This window comes from Hemibagrus wyckioides, linkage group LG15 (assembly GCF_019097595.1).
Source record: "Hemibagrus wyckioides isolate EC202008001 linkage group LG15, SWU_Hwy_1.0, whole genome shotgun sequence".
Classification (NCBI taxonomy): domain Eukaryota; kingdom Metazoa; phylum Chordata; class Actinopteri; order Siluriformes; family Bagridae; genus Hemibagrus; species Hemibagrus wyckioides.
This window is the reverse complement of record NC_080724.1, coordinates 19,542,825-19,562,424: the sequence shown is the minus strand read 5'-3', so window position 1 is coordinate 19,562,424 and position 19,600 is coordinate 19,542,825. Positions and strand designations below refer to the sequence as shown.

The 19,600-nt window shown below is 41.5% G+C and overlaps 2 protein-coding genes across 6 annotated transcripts; one reads left to right on the top strand and one right to left on the bottom strand.

Annotated features, from left to right (window-relative positions):
- The first annotated feature begins 505 nt into the window (after positions 1 to 505).
- acp1 (acid phosphatase 1) lies at positions 506 to 12,824 on the top strand. 4 transcript variants are annotated; one of them, XM_058410203.1, is made up of 6 exons: positions 506 to 578; positions 2,086 to 2,159; positions 2,676 to 2,789; positions 5,064 to 5,125; positions 8,304 to 8,409; positions 12,497 to 12,824. In XM_058410203.1, the coding sequence occupies exons 1-6, from the start codon at positions 536 to 538 to the stop codon at positions 12,572 to 12,574; spliced, it is 477 nt and encodes a 158-aa protein (XP_058266186.1). In that variant the 5' UTR covers positions 506 to 535; the 3' UTR covers positions 12,575 to 12,824. The 4 variants fall into 4 exon arrangements, with proteins under 4 accessions (XP_058266186.1, XP_058266185.1, XP_058266188.1 ...); XM_058410202.1 differs by lacking the exon at positions 2,676 to 2,789 and adding an exon at positions 2,863 to 2,976 and having other exon boundaries at positions 12,497 to 12,821; XM_058410205.1 differs by lacking the exon at positions 506 to 578 and adding an exon at positions 1,315 to 1,988.
- A 723-nt stretch (positions 12,825 to 13,547) lies between these two features.
- LOC131366056 (ALK and LTK ligand 2-like) lies at positions 13,548 to 19,260 on the bottom strand. Of its 2 annotated transcripts, none has more exons than XM_058410201.1 (6): positions 18,616 to 19,260; positions 17,933 to 18,286; positions 16,787 to 16,837; positions 16,617 to 16,697; positions 15,484 to 15,569; positions 13,548 to 14,309 (listed from the first exon to the last, which is right to left on the bottom strand). In XM_058410201.1, the coding sequence occupies exons 2-5, from the start codon at positions 18,234 to 18,236 to the stop codon at positions 15,505 to 15,507; spliced, it is 501 nt and encodes a 166-aa protein (XP_058266184.1). In that variant the 5' UTR covers positions 18,237 to 18,286; positions 18,616 to 19,260; the 3' UTR covers positions 13,548 to 14,309; positions 15,484 to 15,504. The 2 variants fall into 2 exon arrangements, with proteins under 2 accessions (XP_058266184.1, XP_058266183.1); XM_058410200.1 differs by having other exon boundaries at positions 14,286 to 14,312; positions 18,616 to 19,258.
- Between the last annotated feature and the right edge of the window lie 340 nt (positions 19,261 to 19,600).

Below are 19,600 nucleotides of genomic sequence, written 5' to 3'. Positions count from 1 at the left end.
ATGATTCAGTGATTGATTGTTTCAAGGTTCAAAAGAAACAAGATGGATCTGGGAGCTCTTGAGGTCAGACACGATGCTCAGAGAACGCAATAATAATGATAATAATTATAATAATGTGTTTTGGGTTCATTTGTAGATTACAAGCTTCTGTGATGGAAAGGCCTAATCATGTTGCAGGGACTGTAAATGTGTTAGTGATTAGACTAGATTTCATTAGGAAAGATAAAATATCATCTGGAGAAACTTATTTTCTCCATTCGAGACTCATTTGTTTGTCTGGAAACGGGCCATTAGCCATTTCAATAAAAGCCAACCCTTGTATTACTATTACAACTTAATGTTTTGGAATGATTTCCCTCTTAATAATGACTTTCTTTTTGTTTTATTGCACGTTTTATAGAGTACCCTTCACAGGACACGTGGACTACCTCAGGGACTGTGTGTGTACCTGTTTTGTGCCTGTTAGAAAAAAAATAAATACGCTAACTCACTGATTTTTACTCAGGCAGTTATTAGGGCAGCTACTGAAACAAACATGGCCGCCGCCGGAGGGAAGTCGGTTCTGTTCGTGTGCCTGGGTAAGAGCTTTTAAAATAAATATTCTGAGACTTCAGTAGTATTTAGACGTGTTGAATTCATCATGGCAGTAATAAGAGTTAAAACGAATGCAGAACAATGGCTTTGAGGATGGTTTAATTCACTAAATGACATTTAAATGACTTCCTGTCATAACGGGTTCATTTATCTGAGACTCCCTTTATCTAGTCAGATTTTATTTTTTTTTTACGTGCATGTATTTATTTTTACGTTTAATTTGGCTAGTGTTCATTCAGTAGATATTCCTACACTTTTTTTTACACGTTTTATTAATTTTTAATTTTTTCTAGAAAGATAACTAATCGAGTGACTTATAACCTGTCAGTGAATTACGTAATGACGTAACGCGCCGTGATGCAGGACGTCGTTTAATTTCTCGATTTATTTAATTTAATTTCTCGAATCTGATTGGTTAGAAGATTATTTTGATTCCGACTGTATAATGAACGATAAGCTACGATTAATGGGCTCGTGCTAAAAAGAAAAGAAAAGAAAAAAAATGTTACTGTTTCCATGGCAACAGCTGACATACAGAAGTGCGTCACATTTTCAGGTAATACATTACAGAAGAGGGTTTCCCTTTTGTGTAGAGTTTTGTGGAAATATGTCAACTTTTGGTATCTTTATATCACTCAGTAGTAACTCTTTTATCCTGATCAGGGTTGTGGTGGATCTGGAGTGAGGTGCGAAGTCCATCGCTGGCCACCATGGACACACTAGAACATTTATGATTTTTTTGTGAAGTTGGAGGAAACCTGGAGAATGGAGAATGTGGGAAAGAGGTGAAGAAGCGAGTGCAGGCAGGTTGGAATGGGTGGAGAAATGGGAATGGGAGTTCTCTTCCCTTCAGGGGTCTCCACAGTGAATCATCTCTCTCCACCTATCCCTATCTTCTGCATCCTCAACACTTACACCCACTAGCTTCATATCCTCATTTATTCCATCCATATACCTCCTCTTTAGCCTTCCTCTTTGCCTCCAGCCTGGCAGCTCCATGTCCAACATTCTCCTACCAATATACTCACTCTCCCTCCTCTGAACATGTCCAAACCATCTTAATCTGGCCTCCCTAACTCTGTCCCCCAAACGTCCAACGTGAGCTGTCCCTCTGATGTACTCGTTCCTAATCTGTGTCACTCCCAGAGAGAACCTCAACATCTTCAGCTCTGCTACCTCCAGCTCTGACTCCTGTCTCTAGTGAAGAGTTTATTACTAGTTACCTAAAAGGCTGTATTTGCACCTGGGATCCACCACAACCCTGATGAGATGAGGATGAACGAAAGACTAATCTTTCTGTTATGATTTTATTTTGCGTTGATCTATATTAGGCAAAAATGAATTTATTAAAGATGCTAGAAGCCAGCTCCACTTTCTCAAGCCCTGACCTTCATGTAGGTATCGATTGAATAGATTTCCAGTGATGTGTTAGAATAATTTGAATGATATACAAAGGTTTTAAAGGAGGTGCCGAATGATCTTGTTTTTTAGGGAACATCTGTAGGTCTCCGATCGCCGAGGCCGTCTTCAGGAAGATGGCCACAGACAGTGGAGTGGTGGACAAGGTGAGAGACACGGCACGGCACACTTCTGTTACGTAAGACGGATGGAAAAGGTTATACACGTGATATATACACTTCACTGATGATTTCTATAAGCCGTTAGTTAATGACGTGTGTGTGTGATGAGATCCACAAGCTCATGTCCTCACTTTAGCTTAGAAACCCTTAGTAGAAGATGATTTAATGGATGGTGAAGGACAAGGAGGTTCCTGTTTTTCCAAACATATTTAGGCCAAACTCTTCAGGGTGGAACTTTTACTTTAGAATGAGCCTAAATGTAACAAACAACATTTTTCTAAGTGTATGTTTTATACACAACTGATTTATAACACCTTTACTGCACATTTAGACCCTGATGGCGTGAACGTAAATGAATAAACTATAAGATCTTCCCTTTAAGAAAGGATTTTATTTATTCCAGCAGCGTGTGATGTGAAGGTAATGCGTCATGTTAGGACAGACTAATGTGATGTGAAGTCTGTGCTACTGTGTTGTTTCCTGCTTTGTGTGTGTGTGTAGTGGAGGATAGACAGTGCGGCCACCTCCACCTACGAGATCGGGAACCCTCCTGACTATCGTGGTGCAGCCTGCATGAAGAAGCACGGCGTGCCCATGCGCCACGTGGCGCGGCAGGTACGGTGGGCATGAACCTAGCAGTAGTTCCATCCTGTGTGTGTGTGTGTGTGTATGTGTGTGTGTGTTGCAGTGGGTTATAGATTCCGGTGCCACATCAGACTGGAACATAGGCAGTGAGCCAGATGACCGTAGTCTTGCCTGCCTCAAGAAACATGGCATTGATACAGATCACAGGGCACGACAGGTACCTGCACCTTGTGTGTGTGTGTGTAAAAGATTTTTTGGGGAGAAAAAACCCCAAATATATAACATTGTCACAAAGCATCAGTTTCACAGGAATATATATATATATACACACTATATTGCCAAAAGTTTTGGGACGTCTGCCTTTACATGCACATGAATGTAATATGGAGTTGTCCCGCCCTTTGCAGCTTTAACAGCTTCAACTCTTCTGGGAAGGCTTTCCACAAGGTTTAGGAGTGTGTTTATGGGAATTTTTGACCCTTGCTCTAGAAGGGCATTTGTGATAACATTGATGATCTCCTCATCATGGCACCTGTTAGTGGGTGGGATATATTAGGCAGCAAGTGAACATTTTGTCCTCAAAGTTGATGTTAGAAGCAGGAAAAATGGACAAGCGTAAGGATTTGAGCGAGTTTGATGAAGGGACAAATTGTGATGGCTAGACCACTGGATCAGAGCATCTCCAAAACTGCAGCTCTTGTGGGGTGTTCCTGGTCTGCAGTGGTCAGTATCTATCCTTTAAGTCCTGTAAGTATCCTTTAAACCCATGGAGCTCGCAACTTAGAGGACTTAAAGTATCTGCTACTAACATCTTGGTGTCAGATACCACAGCACACCTAGTGGAGTCCATGCCTCGACGGGTCAGGGCTGTTTTGGCAGCAAAAGGCGGACCAACACAATATTAGGCAGGTGTTATGCCTGATCAGCATAACAGACAGACTCAAAATGGAGCATCAGGGTGACACCAGAGTGTGATTATAATCATTTCCCTTGTGTACTATATGCTCAAAAATGCCATAGAGTAACCAGTAGATTCATTCTGTAACATTTATAACACAACTATAACAAGTTATAAGAAGTTATAACAAGTCTATCTTGTTAAATGTATCAGTTCAAGTCACATCCATGGTTTTTAAGTGGTACCGTCCACAGCAATCGCATGTATCTCCAGTCTGTCCATGTGGAGCCATCAGCAGCAGCAGTGAGGAGTTGAGGGTTAAGGGCTTTGTTCAGAGAACTTTCTGATCAGTATTCTAACATTTAAACCACAGAACACTTGACCAGACCCTGTTATGATTCCCAAATATTGAACAATACACAAATATGCACCATAATTTGTATTTATTCCTTAACAGCCATGAAACCCAGACCACTAACACTGTGGTTACATCGAAGTTCATGTATCATGTAAGCAACACTTCATTAAAATTCCATAATCCAGTTGTGGATTAATAAGAATAACCCCATTCAGCTCTCTGCTATTTCAGACTGTTGTCTATTGTTGTCTCTGGGTCCTTCTCCAATGAAAAATTCTAGCTCTCTCTCTCTTTTTCACACTCTTTCTCTCTCTCTCTCTCTTTCTCACACTCTGCCTCTCTCTCTCTCTCTCTGTCTGGGTTTCCCTCTCTCTCTGTCTGTCTCTCTTGCTCTCTCTTGCTGACTCTCTCTCTCTCTCTCTCTCTCTCTCTCTCTCTCTCTTGGTGTGTCTCTCTCTCTCTCCCTTTCTCTGAGTCTCTTTCTGTCTCTTTTTGGGTCTCTCGCTCTCTCTGTCTCTCTGGGTTTCTCTCTCTCTCTCTCTCTCCCTTTCTCTGATTCTCTTTCTGTCTCTTTTTGGGTCTCTCTCTCTCTCTCTCTCTCTCTCTCTCTCTCTCGGCTGTTTCAGCGTAACCAAAGGGGCTATTTCATACACTTGTGTGTTGTCTCTGGGTGCTTCTTTATTCTAATGAAAAATTCGCCATCACCCCTTTACTCTGCTGTCTTGCAAAAATAATGTGCTCAACCCGTGCACCAACGCATGTAAGAGTACACGTGTGGCGACAGATGTGCTTTGATCTGCATCTGTGAAGGGTTACTCTTCTCGCTCAGGACAGATCCACACATCCCCTCGTAGCTCTCCCTTCTTGTCTTAAGACCGCTGGAGCTCAGCCCAGTGCACACGAGCTTCAGAAACTTACTGAGACAACAAGCTTGTTTAGGTCAGAGAAAATGAAATGATGCATGTTTACTCCTCTCTCTCTCTCTCTCTCTCTCTCTCTCTCTCTCTCTCTACTCACTCTGTCTTTTTTTTGTGTTTTATTTTGTTAGGTGACGAAGGAGGATTTCGCGACGTTCGAGTACATTCTCTGCATGGACGAGAGCAACCTGAGGTACGTGAGGAGGTCTATGTTTGTAAAGTCCTGATTTGTGGGTGTAGTATCTTCTGTATGAAATGGTCCCAGAGGGGCAATTAAAAAGGGCAAACGTCCAGCATCTGTGGAATGCTGTTGGAAGAGCGACCTAACCTGTGGTCTCCTGAATGAATCTGCAGCTTCTGAGGATCTGTGAGAATAAATCTCCCGACTCCCGTCTCTCATCATTCCTCTTAAGACTAATTGGTGAAAGCAATTGATTCTGGCTTTGTAGTCGAGCTTTGGAGCATCTCATCCAAGCACCATGAGGTCACACAGAGGGCATGGAGATGTCCCATACATCAAGTGACCCATACACTTCAGTTCTCCAATAATCCCCAATCATATAGTAAGATGTTTCTAGAATCATTTCATCAATCCCACAATATGAACAACATGGTATCATATTCTCCAAAAAAAAAACTGCTCCTTCTGCTTTAAGTAGTCTTTATTTGTCACATGTACATTACTGCACACTCAGCCATGATGCAGCATCCTGGAGCAGGAGGTTGGGGCCTTGCTCAAGGGCCCAGTGGTGCTGGGGTTTGAATCCCAATCCTCCGGTCAACAACCTAGAGTCTTAACCAGTTGAGCTACCACTGCCCCAGTTATTTTTTATTTAGGGTTATTATTATTATTTATTCGGGGGAGCCGCTCTCTCTCTCTCTCTCTCTTTCTCACACTCTGTCTCTCTCATGCTCTCTCCCTCTCCCTCTCTCTTTCTCTCTCACACTTTGTCTCTCTCTCTCTCTGGGTTTCCCTCTCTGTCTGTTTGTCTCTCTCTGTCTGTCTGTCTCTCTCTCTTTCTCTCTCTCTCTCTCTCTCTGGGTTTCCCTCTCTGTCTGTTTGTCTTTCTATCACTCTCTCTCTGTCTGTCTGTCTGTCTGTCTCTCTCTCTCTCTCTTTGGGTTTCCCTCTCTGTCTGTCTGTCTGTCTCTCTCTCTCTCTCTTTGGGTTTCCCTCTCTGTCTGTCTGTCTGTCTGTCTGTCTCTCTCTCTCTCTCTCTCTTTGGGTTTCTCTCTCTCTGTCTGCCTGTCTCTCACTCTGTGTGTCTCTCTCTCTCTCTCTCTCTCTCTCTCTCTCTCTCTCTCTCTCTCTCTGTCTCTCGGCTGTTTCAACGTAACCAACGGGGCATTGTGAACTTCTTTATTTGTCCTTTTCAGAGAATGTGTAGTGATTAAATCTAGAACTGACAGCAGAATGTAAAACATGCTTGTGGACATGCTGTTATAGAAAAATAATCATTTAATGTATAGTGTATAGTTTATAGCCTGTATTTAAAGCTGTTTTGTGATAATGTTACATAACCATAATGCGCTAAATAAATACATGTGAACTGAATTATCGTAATCTACAAATACAATTTCTATCTATTTGTCTCAAAAAAATAGCACCTTACAACTCACCAAAAATCATAACACTCCGACCTAAACAAACCAGAACAACTAACTGGAATCAGTGAGTTTATTCCATTAAGACCAGTGAGTTTATTCCATTAAGACCAGTGAGTTTATTCCTCTATACTGGAGTTTGTAGATTGTTCTTATGTGGTTGATTGTTCTTAACTTCCATATTATTTATAAACCAGTTCTTCTGCGACTCCATTTTGACCCACTGCAGGTTAATCGTTGGCCTCGGTGTGTTAATCGTGGCATGGCTGTCGGTGCCAGACTGGCTGGTTTAACTGCTAACCTGGGATTTTCACACACAACACTCTGTAGAGTTTACACAGAAGGGTGTATAAAAAAAATGAAATCAACATCCAGTGTAGATAAGGTGCTTGAGTGGTACCTGATGTTGGGGGCTCCAGCAACACCCCTAACCCAGACCTGCTCAACTGTATAGATGAGATAAGTCTAAGTTGCTCAAATGCCATATATGGAAATGACGAGAGCTCGGATTAAAACAGCCAGAAAGAGATGACTGGAGTTGATAGACCGTGATGATGACTCAAATAACCACTCTGTACAAGCGTGGTGAGAAGAAAAGCATCTCACACACTCAGAACATGCTGCGGCTGAGGAGATAGAACAGCTCTATCTTAACCTTTTGGGCTCATTAATACTGTACAGCTGAGGGTCATCAGCTCAGTCTGTCCAGTTTGATGCTCGTTGTGATTGGTCAGTATCATCCTGATGGGAGAAATCTGTCTCTCTCACATCATAAACCATAAATAAAAACACACAGCAGTGTTTGCGTGTAGATTTCGTTCCTCACTCGCGTACCAGTATGAGATTATTCCCGAATCACGTGTTCCCCAGTCCCAGTCCATGTGCTCCTGCTTAAGCAGCTTACCGAGTTCCTGGGATTCTTGCATTGACGAGACTCTTTCTCCTTCACCCCTCTTTTTGATGCTTGGCTCTGACATGTTTTTCGTTATTTCCCAGAAGGATCTTTTTTGGTCACTGACCAACTGGTGATGTCAAAACATACTAAGATTTACTAGTGACATGAACTCCTCGGCTCCGAGCTTGGAGATGAACCCACACCACACCCGGTGTCCATCTTCTGTGGTGATCGATGGGTCTACAATGCTGGCTGATGAGAGACTTTTCCTGGTTCTTTATCTTAACCTTGTGTGTCCTCGGCGGGAAGAGATCCGGGCCTGGGTCTTTCAGGGAAGGAAGGAGATTCGTACGAAAACTCGCTTCAGGAACGTAGAGAGACAGCTTTTGTTGGAACGTTTACGAGATACAAAGTTGTGAATATCAGGGGGGGAAGTGGCGGCTCAAGTGGTGAAGGCTTTGGCTGCCAAGCTCCACTGATGGGCAACTGAGCAACGCCCTTAACCCTCTCTGCTCCAGGGGCGCTGTATCATAGCTGACTCCTGCTCTCTGACCCCAACTTCCTCAGCTGGGATTTGCAAAGAAAAGAATTCCACTGTAATGTACGTGTGGCGATAATAAAGACATCATCTTGACTTTAGTGGGATGTAAACGTCATGTGTAAGTCATCACACAGTCAATGCTCAGCTCAGCAACACTGTTCGTACAGAGCTGGCTTCATAAAACGGCCTAAATCCATAATAAATATGAGTTATGTGCTATGCTTGGAATAGATTTTCACTTCTTTGGAGAAATGTCAATGATACGTGCTAAACTCCTGTCTCCTGTGTGTGTGCGTGTGATTGAATTTATATGTTTGTATTTTGTTACAGAGATCTGAACAGGAAAGCGAACGGCGTAAAGAACTGCAAAGCCAAAATCGAGCTGCTCGGCTCGTACGATCCTGAGAAAAAGCTAGTTATTCAAGACCCCTACTATGTAAGTACACACACACACACACACACACACACACACACCCTATCATTTCTCATATACACTGAATCATTAATGCAGTTATCCAATCACGTGCCAGGAAGAGCTTCAGCTTCAACTCCTAAGGTTTAAGATTGACCTAGACATGTGGCACCCGATGTAGTCTTCTGCTTCTAGGAATCAAGGTTCAGCGTATCGTGAGATGCTTTTCTGCTCACCACAGTTGTATAGAGTAGTAATTTAATTAGCCACAGCCTTCCTGTCAGCTTGAATCAGTCTTGCCATCCCTCTCTGATCGCAAAGTCAAGTCTTAATCATGACATCACATTTTCCCACTCTATCCTGATGTGACGCTGCTATATGATTGGCTGTTCCTATTAAAGTGGCCGGTGTGTATCGATATTTCAAGCGAGTAGCTGGGCCTTTCTCGTCCGGACTAAAAGCATTACAACTTCACGCTTGTTAAAATCTAGCTCTGAGCTCATCCATGGTGAAGCTCGGTCCAGCACAGTGTGAATACGTTAAAGAGAAGCTGATGGTTACAGTGTGATGGATAAATGTTTTGCGTGTTGACCCGGATAATCTATCTAGAATGCTGAAACACGCTGGGGCTCGTGAAAGAGACTGAGTTAGATGAATATTCAGAAAACAGAGTCCAGTACTAACACACATCAGGAGGAAAGATGGAGCCCAGGAGAGATTTAACCAAAATCTCCGCAAAGCTCAGGGAAGATGAAAGAAAAAAGGATGGCGGAGACGACGAATTCGAGATAATAAAAAAAAAAAACAGTGATTATTTTCTTTCTTTTCATTTTTATTTCATAGTCTAACTACTGTGTCCAGGTGATTTTTGAAAAATTATTTTTTAATTAATTATATTTAATTATTAATGAAAATGAATTATGAATTAAATTTCAATTTCTATTTAATTAATTAATTCATTCATTTTTACACGCGCACAATTTTTTTTTTAAATAAATATTTAAAAAATTTATTTATTTATTTTTACACACACTATCATTTTGCATTCGGAACACCTGTACACCTGCTCATGAATGCAGTTATCCAATTTTTAAAAAACTTTTTAATTAAGGAAATAACATATTCATAGAATTATTATTTTATCTGGAACACCTGTACACCTGCTCATTAATGCAATTATTCAATTTTTTTATTATTCTTTTTATTAATTACATTTTGTTATTAATTATGAATTACATTTACATTTTCTTTTAATTAATTAGTTAATTTTTTTTTTTTTAAATATTCCTCATAGCCTCAGCAGGCTAGTGGGCGTTCATTCAACAACTAGAAAATCCTGACTCACTATTTACTTTCGCAGAGTTTAACAAGTTTTAATTTGAGGTGTCCTGTGCATCTCGCTATGCTGTCCTGAATCCCACCGCCTGCTGCAACACACACACACACACACAGACACACATCAGCTTTTATTAGACTGGGATCGACTCAGGAACACACAGCTGGAAGGAAAACCACTGAACTCTGAAAAACTACTACTACTCTGAACTCTGTCTTATAATTCTATAATTAGCATCTTAAACATGTCAAGAAGATATTGTATAAATGTGTATGTGTGACGTGAAGGAAAATAAGCACAGCTCACATCCACAACAACTTGAGTTTTGCGATGTTTTCTCAGAGAAAAGTATAAAGGCTGTTTATAACAAGCTCTGCCTTTTTATTTTTGCCCCACTCAGCAGCAGGTAGCGACAAAATGAAAAATCAGGAGGTTAAGTTTTTAAGATTTCGTGACCCTGAAGATTACAACCCTGATTTTATTTTATTTTATTTTATTTTATTTTATTTTATTTTATTTTATTTTATTTTATTTTATTTTATTTTATTTTATTTTATTTTATTTTATTTTATTAATTAATTTATATTGATTGATTGATTGATTTATTTAATTAGTGGCTTGATTTTGATGAATCATCCATAATATTTTTGGGGGGAAAGTTGTTTTGACTTCAGGTTGTCTTTCATAACTCTGCGCTTGGATTCGATTTTGACTCGTGACTCACTTTTGCCAGAGAATTTCGAGAATAAAAAAATAAACACCCTGTTCCAGTAAGGGACCGAGTGCAATCGAAAATCTGTTGGGTTTCTGTACAACGAAAAAAACCACGTATATGTGTATTAAGAAAAAATTGATTATGATTATGTAAAAATTGACAAACACACACTCACACACAAAAACCATAACCATGACTTCGTTGCTTATAATAAAACTTAATTTGATTCCGTTTCTTAATGACCCGACTGAATGATGTCGAGTGAGTGTGATCCGTTCAGGTAGTATTAACACATAATCCACATCATTACAGTCTGAAAGCGTTGCATTTAGCTGATTAAATCATGCACACGGTCGAATAGAGCAGTGATAATGTGTCTGTTTTGAGAGACCAGCATCATGACTTTGATTCTCAGCTCCGGTGTCAGAAAATCCAAATCTCTCTCTCTCTCATCATGCTGGACGTCCTAAAACGAATCGTGTTAATGGTTCCCTTTGTTCCTACACGTAGAACTGGTCGTGTTTTAATTATGTAAACAATTTTCCATGTACATTCACCATTACTCGGTACAAAAGATAATGGGATGACGGATAAAAAACTTTTCAGAACCGGGTGATGATTAAGCACTCATTTAAAAATTACATGCTGAGTCGATTCCTCTCCACTGAGAAGCCCTCAGGACGCCATAGTGGGAAAAAGCTATTGTTCTAACTCTGCTATTGTTTTACAAACTTAATCAGCATCAGACTCTCCGAGCAGCAAGAACATAGAGATCAGTGTGTGTGTGTGTGTATGTGTGTGTATATATATATATATATATATATATATATATATATATATATATATATATATATATACATCCCATTCCTAATCCATAGGGTTCAATATGACGTCGGTCCACCCTTTGCAGCTATAACAGCTTCAACTCTTCTGGGAAGGCTGTCCACAAGGTTTAGGAGTGTGTTTATGGGAATTTTTGACCATTCTTCCAGAAGCGCATTTGTGAGGTCACACACTGATGTTGGACAAGAAGAACTGGCTCTCAGTCTCTGCTCTAATTCATCCCAAAGGTGTTCTATCAGGTTGAGGTCAGGACTCTGTTCATCCACACCAGACTCTGTCATCCATGTCTTTATGGACCTTGCTTTGTGCACTGGTGCACAGTCATGTTGGAAGAGGAAGGACCCATTCCATGAAGCTCTCTGCGCACTGTTCTTGAGCTAATCTGAAGGCCACATGAAGTTTGGAGGTCTGTAGCGATTGACTCTGCAGAAAGTTGGCGACCTCTTCGCACTATGCGCCTCAGCATCCGCTGACCCCGCTCCGTCAGTTTATGTGGCCTACCACTTCGTGGCCGAGTTGCTGTCGTTCCCAAACACTTCCACGTTCTTATAATACAGCTGACAGTTGACTGTGGAATATTTAGGAGCGAGGAAATTTCACGACTGGATTTGTTGCACAGGTGGCATCCTATCACAGTTCCACGCTGGAATTCACTGAGCTCCTGAGAGCGACCCATTCTTGGGTGGGTGGGATATATTAGGCAGCAAGTGAACATTTTGTCCTCAAAGTTGATGTGTTAGAAGCAGGAAAAATGGACAAGTGTAAGGATTTGAGCGAGTTTGATGAAGGGCCAAATTGTGATGGCTAGACCACTGCATCAGAGCATCTCCAAAACTGCAGCTCTTGTGGGGTGTTCCCGGTCTGCAGTGGTCAGTATCTATCAAAAGAGGTCCAAGGAAGGAACAGTGGTGAACCCGTGACAGGGTCATGGGTGGTCATGGCTCATTAATGCACGTGGGGAGTGAAGGCTGGTCCGTGTGATCCGATCCAACAGACGAGCTACTGTTGCTCAAACTGCTGAAGAAGTTAATGCTGGTTCTGATAGAAAGGTGTCACAGTGCATGATAGGTCAGGGCTGTTTTGGCAGCTAAAGGGGGACCAACACAATATTAGGCAGGTGGTCATAATGTTATGCCTGATCAGTGTGTATATATCAGTATAATATTATAAATAGTGTGATAAATAACGCCCAATTTGTTTTATTCTGTTTGTTGCAGGGAAGCGAGAAGGACTTTGAGACGGTGTATGAGCAGTGTGTACGGTGCTGCCGAGTCTTCCTGGAGAATAACTCTTAACACACACACACACACACACACAGGCACCCATATAGACATTTTATCCTGCCACATGTGTGATGAGTATTATAGTATGAATAACTAATTGCACTAATGGGTTTCGCCTTCACACACACACACACGGATCTGTGTAAGAGAGATGTCTTAACTGGAAGTTTGTTTGACTGTGGTTTCTGTACCTCTTCATGTGAAGAGCAGGAGAAAAAAACACCACCACAATAAACCCGATAAGACGTAAATAATCCTGGCGTACGAGTTGCTTTCATGGGCGTGGAGTTCACGTGATTAATAACACAGCTATGCACTTTAGAAAAAAAATTTCACACACTCATCCTCCATCCATCCATCCATCCATTCCCTTCCTCCCCTTTTTTCAGAGCCGTTATGGATTCGTCTCCATAATAACAAACATTGATTGTTCACATTTCCGCCTCGGCCGATTGCGGCTGTGCTCTCGCTGTTTAATCGGAAGGAGCAATGGGCAGGAACTGGTGTAAATCAGATCTGCACTGGGGGAAGAAAAAAAAAAGGATGGAGAGATGGTAGAGGACTTAATTGCTTTCTTCTTTCATCTCCTCTGCTTTTTTTCCCACTTTCTCTTCTTCTCCTCACGTGAGGTTTGTGGACACAAACGTTTTTGCACATGCAGCATGTTCCACTCTTAAAGCGGAGGTTTCATCTAGAACCTTTAAGCGTTCTTCAGTTTGTCATTCAGGTGGAAAAGCTCTCTCTAGAAGCCTGTAATAGAGTAGTTAACTAATCATAGTTTCTTAAACATCCTGTTCACACAACTCTTTGTTTCTTCTTTATCTAATAATTAATTATTATTTTGTTTAAAAAAAAGTGCCAGCTCTAGAGCCCTTAGTGTCTCGTAACTCTTTATAACTCCCATATAGCCGTTAGAATTCATTATAACTACAGATATAAACTTTTTCCCCATCCCAGGAATGATTCGTGATCACCGTGTGTACCAATCATATAATTTATTTAAATATACTTTCTCTTAAATATTTATACGTATCCCAACATTCGGATCTATTACAGCCTCGTGCTCATTACAGGGATTTTTCTGCCTCCTTTATGTACAGTATTTACATGTATTTTTTGGTTCTTATATCTCTATACATCATGTACATGAAAATATATAGACTATATTTCCTATTCCACACACACACACACACACACACAGTGGTCAGCAAACATCTGGCCGTTTCACAGACATAATGCTGGAGAGATGAAAAGCATTGGGATGGAAATAAGTTAGCGGTTATGTTTTAGGAAGTTCCTGATCAGGAAATAAAAAACAACAAAACAAAACACATCCGGTTTGTTTTGTTCTGCCACACTATAAAGTCACTGACGGCGAAGTGATGGCATTGATGGTGTCGTTATAAAACCAAAATCCAAACCCAAGGCGATCCTTTTCTCAAGGACTTTTCATCCGATCCAAAAGCAGGGTGGTTTTTGTTTTTGTTATAGCTCCGTAAAGTTTGTGTCTCAGACAGGTTTCTCAGGAATATCAGCAAATCTGTGATGAATACGTCCATTTTTCCTCCTGGCTTTCATCTCCACGAGGTGCTCCATCTGTTCTTTCGTCTGTCCGTGTGACCCCTGCAGCAGCGAAGTCGTGTCCTGGACATGATTTGTTGATTCGATGGAACGACGGAGGTCGGTCTCGTCCAAAAGGCACTTGACAATATTTTTTTTTCCCTTGCTCCTCTGGTTTGGCTTGAACCTGCTGGAGAGAAGAGCAGAGGATTAAACCCCTGTGTTGTATCAAAGCTTGGCTGTACAAGGTGTACTTCTACGTGTCTTTTGGAACTGGCAGGAAACAGCTGACAGAGAACTTCGTTTTATTATCCGGGGAATCCCCTGTGTGTTGAGATTTGCGTGAGAGATCTAAACATTAAACGAGAGACACGTCTAGCCTTGCTCAGACGGCGATATCGTATGTTCTCTCAACGTCATGACGTGGCAGTGTTACGTTCTGTTCCCACAGCCATGTCAAGTTTCACAGTGACTCCATAGAAGAACCATATTTGGTTCCCTAAAGAACTTTTCAAATGAACCCCCAATCCCCAGATGCTGCCCCCCCCGCCTCCTTACCCTTTACCCTTAGTGCCCTAAAGAACCTTTTTATAGTTTACAGAACTTTTTCCCCCACAACCTTTAGTGCACCGATAACATTAAAGAACCATACACCATTGAAGAAAGGCTTTTTGTTAAGAGTGCATGCGTTCATTATTATCAAAATCCGCCCGGGAAGCACGTATTTACGAGTCGGGAAGTCGTAATTGCGACATCAGGTGCATGTCAGTTCAGTCGGAGCAGGATCTCTTAATGAACTCCAAAAAAAAATACAGCAACTGTATGCTTTTACATAACTTCAATGGTTCTATGTCAGGGTGTATGCTTCTATAAAGAACCTTTACCATCCATGGGGTTCTTTAAAGGTTCTTTAGATTTCTTCAGCGCTAAGAAAAAAGGGATTCTTTGAAGAACCACGTACTAAAAGGTTGTTTAAGGAACCGAAAATGGTTCTTCTATGGCATCAGTGTGAAACCCCTTCCTGGTGTAGTGCTGCTGAGTCACAGCTCCAGGCTTCCCGGTTTCAGTCCTGAGCTCTGCAACATTTCACACGTCTCCATGTTTCCTCTGTGTTCCTGCATTGCACCAGTACCCATCCCGGCACCGGATTCCCACCTCACCACCAGCATTCCCAGAATAAACCCCGGCTCCTTTACGATCCTGAGCTGAATAAAGAGCTTACTCGGAGTCAGCGAGGATACTCTGATAAGCACTTTCAACAGAATTGATATCATTTTCTCCCCACCCCTGTGTCGCATGGCTGTGGAGATAAGGCTCGCATTCTTTTGAGAAATGAAGTGGAAAACATTCATCATCCGTACCGAAAGAGTATCTGGTCGTAGTTAGCTCTCGAGGCATCTCGGACTCGTGGCTAGCCGAGTGAGAAGTCGCGCACATCTCTTGGCAACTGAAGAGACAAAACAAAGAGGAAATGCATAGTGCTATGTTTACTTTTATTGGTATGTTGGAATTAAATAAAGGATGTGTTCCTGTTCTGATGATGTTTATCTGTGCGTGTAGTTCAAGTTAACATTTTCTCCATGCTGTGACATTTACTATGTTCACTTTTACAGGTAAAAAGATTCATACTGTATATTCAGACACCACGACATCACTACATACTCAAATCATAATATTCCAATATCACTATCATAAAACAACTATATATTGTTATGAAATATATGAAAATAAGATGATTTGCACTTATTTGACCATTTGTGCAGCTCATAAAAATATAATACATATTTTTTTATTATAGTATAATTTTTTTAAATATTTTTTTTTATTTTTTTTTAACATGCAGGGATTGCAATATAACAAATCCACACCATTCTGTGCATACTTTCTTACTTTTTTATTTATTTATTTATTTATTTATTTTAACACAAATGCTTTAATAGAAAATCGAATAAAATCTTAAATAAATAAATAAATAAATAAAGGACATCCAAATTTCCTGCCAAACTGCTTTTGTGCTGCTGTCTGTTATTCCGTCCTTCCAGGTTTTTTGTGAATGCACAATTTAAAAAATTCAATTGAACTCGCTGATATTCTGAAGGATTTTTTTAATAAAAAAATAATCACAGATTTCGAGCCATAATCTCTCTAAACACTCACGTGTGTGAGACATGAGCACAGCTCTCTTAAAAGTCATTGCGTATGTGTCTTCGTTTAATAGAAGAATCCTGGAGGGACTGATTGTCAAACACGTTACACGAATAAAACCGACTTGAACGGAAAGCTTTCTGAGAGATGATCACACTTTAAGCTCTCAGAGAGACATCAGAAATCATTTAAGCCTTGAGGAGAATGCGAGCACATGATCATGACCAGGACACGCTGGCTGTAGGATGACCATGTGCTCGTATCCTAGGTTATATAATCGCTTCAAAGCGGCGGCCATCTTGTTTCGCTGTGTGGTGTGGTGTGGTGTGGTGTGGTGTGTGTTACTCACATGCAGGAATGGTGCAGTCTCTGGTGTTGTGATAGAGCCTGTAGACGTGTTTCCGACACTTGGGGCTGAAGTATAAAGGCCCTGTGAGTTCAAAAAATACATTTTTGTTAAAGGCTAAAATCTGAAATCTGACATGCGTAGTTTTGTTTAATAAGAGTCTCAGCGCTCACCTGTTAAGTGCTTTAAAAACTCCTTCTTTCTGAGATCCCTGGGAAAGATTTCTGCAAGGAAGCAAAAGGTGAAAAGGTTAAAATCCTAAAGTCAAAGACCCTAAAAAGGGCAGATCGTGCTCCTAACTCCTAATTTTCTCTGGCTCAGGCTGATCTAAGCACTTAGATCAAGAAAAAAGTGAGATCTCTGCAACTGCTCATTTACACACACACACACACACACACATGGTCACTAAACACCCTCTATTAAACGCACAGATAAATAAATAAAGAAAGAAAGAACGAAAGAACGCAGACTGACAAATGTGATACCAGCTAAAAGCCTGGAGCAGCTCGAGCGAATCCCCAGTTAAGCTGTTTCTGAGGAATTGTTTTAGACTTGTTCGAGTTTCCGTATTGAAAAGTTTTGTGGCCTCGATTCAGGGTTCGATTCAGGCTGTCATCAAGCAATTATAAAACGATCAATCTTGATCCAGCTCATTAGGGCCATTTACTATTTTTAAAACATCATGCATGCAAATGACTTCTTTTTTTTTTTTGCACTGATGCGAACGCTTTGTATTAAAAGAATCAGATTGTTCCATGTTTATGATTTATTCAGCTGTTTACTTTAACAGGTTATTATTATATAGTGGAGAGATACAGCTGAAGTGGAGAGCAGAAGTGAGAGTGTGTTGGGTTTTTCTAGCACTGGATTTGTTCAGGATTTCAGTTTTGCAGTGTAATACATATAATTATTTATAATCTCTCTCACACACGCACACACACACACACACACCTGGTTCACATCATCAGTAGGTGACAGCTTTAGTATTTGCATTATAACAGCTGAAACGCCGTAAATGGATTGACGTAAAGACTTGACGCCCAGCACTGTGTGTGTTTGTGTGTGTGTGTGTGTGTGTGGATTGGAGAACGCGCGCGCCACCAAGCACCCGTGTGTGTGTGTGTGTGTGTTGATTGGAGAATGCGCGCGCCAGCAAGCACTTGTGTGTGTGTGTGTGTGTTTTTGTTGATTGGAGAACGCGTGCGCCACCAAGCACTCGTGTGTGTTGACTGGAGAACGCGCGCTCACCCAGCAATCATGTGTGTGTATGTGTGTGTGTGTGTGTGTGTGTATGTGTTGATTGTAGAGCACGCGCTCACCCAGTATCTGATCCCCGCTCTTCGTCTGCTGTTGATGATGCTTGCTCTCTTCACTGGCGGTGGCCTGCGCGAGCTCTCCGTCGCCGTGCTTCGCGTTGCGCACCATCTTCAAGATCTGTGCGAACAGGCTGCGGTAGCTCTGAGCGCTGTCCGTGTCCGCGTCCATGTCCGTGTTCGCGTTCTTGTTCGTGTCTGCCCACGCGTGCGCTCTCGCTCTCGCGCCCTCGCTCTCGCCACCACGCGCGGCGGCGCACATGCACAGCGCGAGCCCTGTGACGACGATCACAACCCGGAGCGCGCGCATCTTAAGAGGACACAAAATCCGGTGCACCGATGTCCACACACAATTCCGAGCTGGAACGGAAAACAAAAAGAAGTGTATTGAAGAACTTTCCTTTAATTTTTTGCCCTCAGCAGTGTATTACCGTTTAATTCTGACTGCTAAAAATTTGTGCTTATATTAAAATTCAGACTTATCTCAAAATTCTGACATGCATTTTAGCTTTCCATATTTATTCAGAAGCAAACAGCATGCACTTATATATTTCAAACGACTTTAGAAGTTCAACTTGTTTATCTATAAAGAATGCATTCAATAATAAATAATAAAAACAACAGAGATATATCCTGCTCTCTTCTGTACACGTCTCCAAGTAAAGAACATGATAAAAGCGCTAACTTACCAGTAGTTCTCCTGAGCGATAATCTCAGAGTGGGAAATAAATGATCTGTAGAACTTTCTCCCAGCTCGCTGTCTCTGTGTTAAAGCTGCTTAAGAGCTGTGTAAGAGCTTGTGTTTGTTGGTCAGCGCGTGCCGGCGGCCGAGTGTGCTGCGTCCATGCGCGGCGCGTTAATATAGGCGCGCGTGGGAATTGCGGTGTGGCCACTCTCCCCCACACACACACACTCACTCACTCGCGCGCACGTGGGGAATTAATCAGAAACAAGTTCGCCAGCGTCGCATCTTTGACCTTTCCCGTCCGTCGCCTTGCCATAGAACGGTTTATACTTTTTTTCTTCTTCACGTTGTTACACGAGAGCTGCGTTTAACGGGAACTCTTCCGTACCCGGAGTCCCTTTCTGACTCAAAAGTAAGAATAGGCTATTGTCCAGCACGGTCATTAATCGGCACTATGTCCACTCTGATGTCTCCAGTTACAAATCATCCATGCCTGGAAGTGATGTGACCCGTATTGCTGATGTAATTAATTAATGATGTAATTACTGGTGAGGACAGAGAAACTCTCCAAAACAGCCGGACAGAGAGAGAGAGAGAGAGAGAGAGAGAGAGAGAGAGAGAGAGAGACTTGAAGCACGGACACTCCTGCACTGTAGGATTTCTTAGGGTTTTTTCTTCTTCTGCTTCTTTTACTCCCACCCTCAAATTGTTAGAACATGGAGCTGTTTGTCCCCGGGTGTGTCTGACACCAAGAGAAAAAATGTTGCCTACTAAGGCGGAAAGGAGAGCAGAGTAAAGTGCCCTAAACTACAGCTGTGCGCGAGACACATTTCTGCAAGATTTTCTGCTGCATTATCTTCTCTGAGTCACTTAAACAATGTGAAATGTTTTTTTTTTGTTGTTTGTTTCTGTTCTCAACACAAGAAGCAGTTCATTTCTAAACTAAAACGTTTAAGCTTCAGGGATAAGCTGCAAAACTCAGCTGCAGG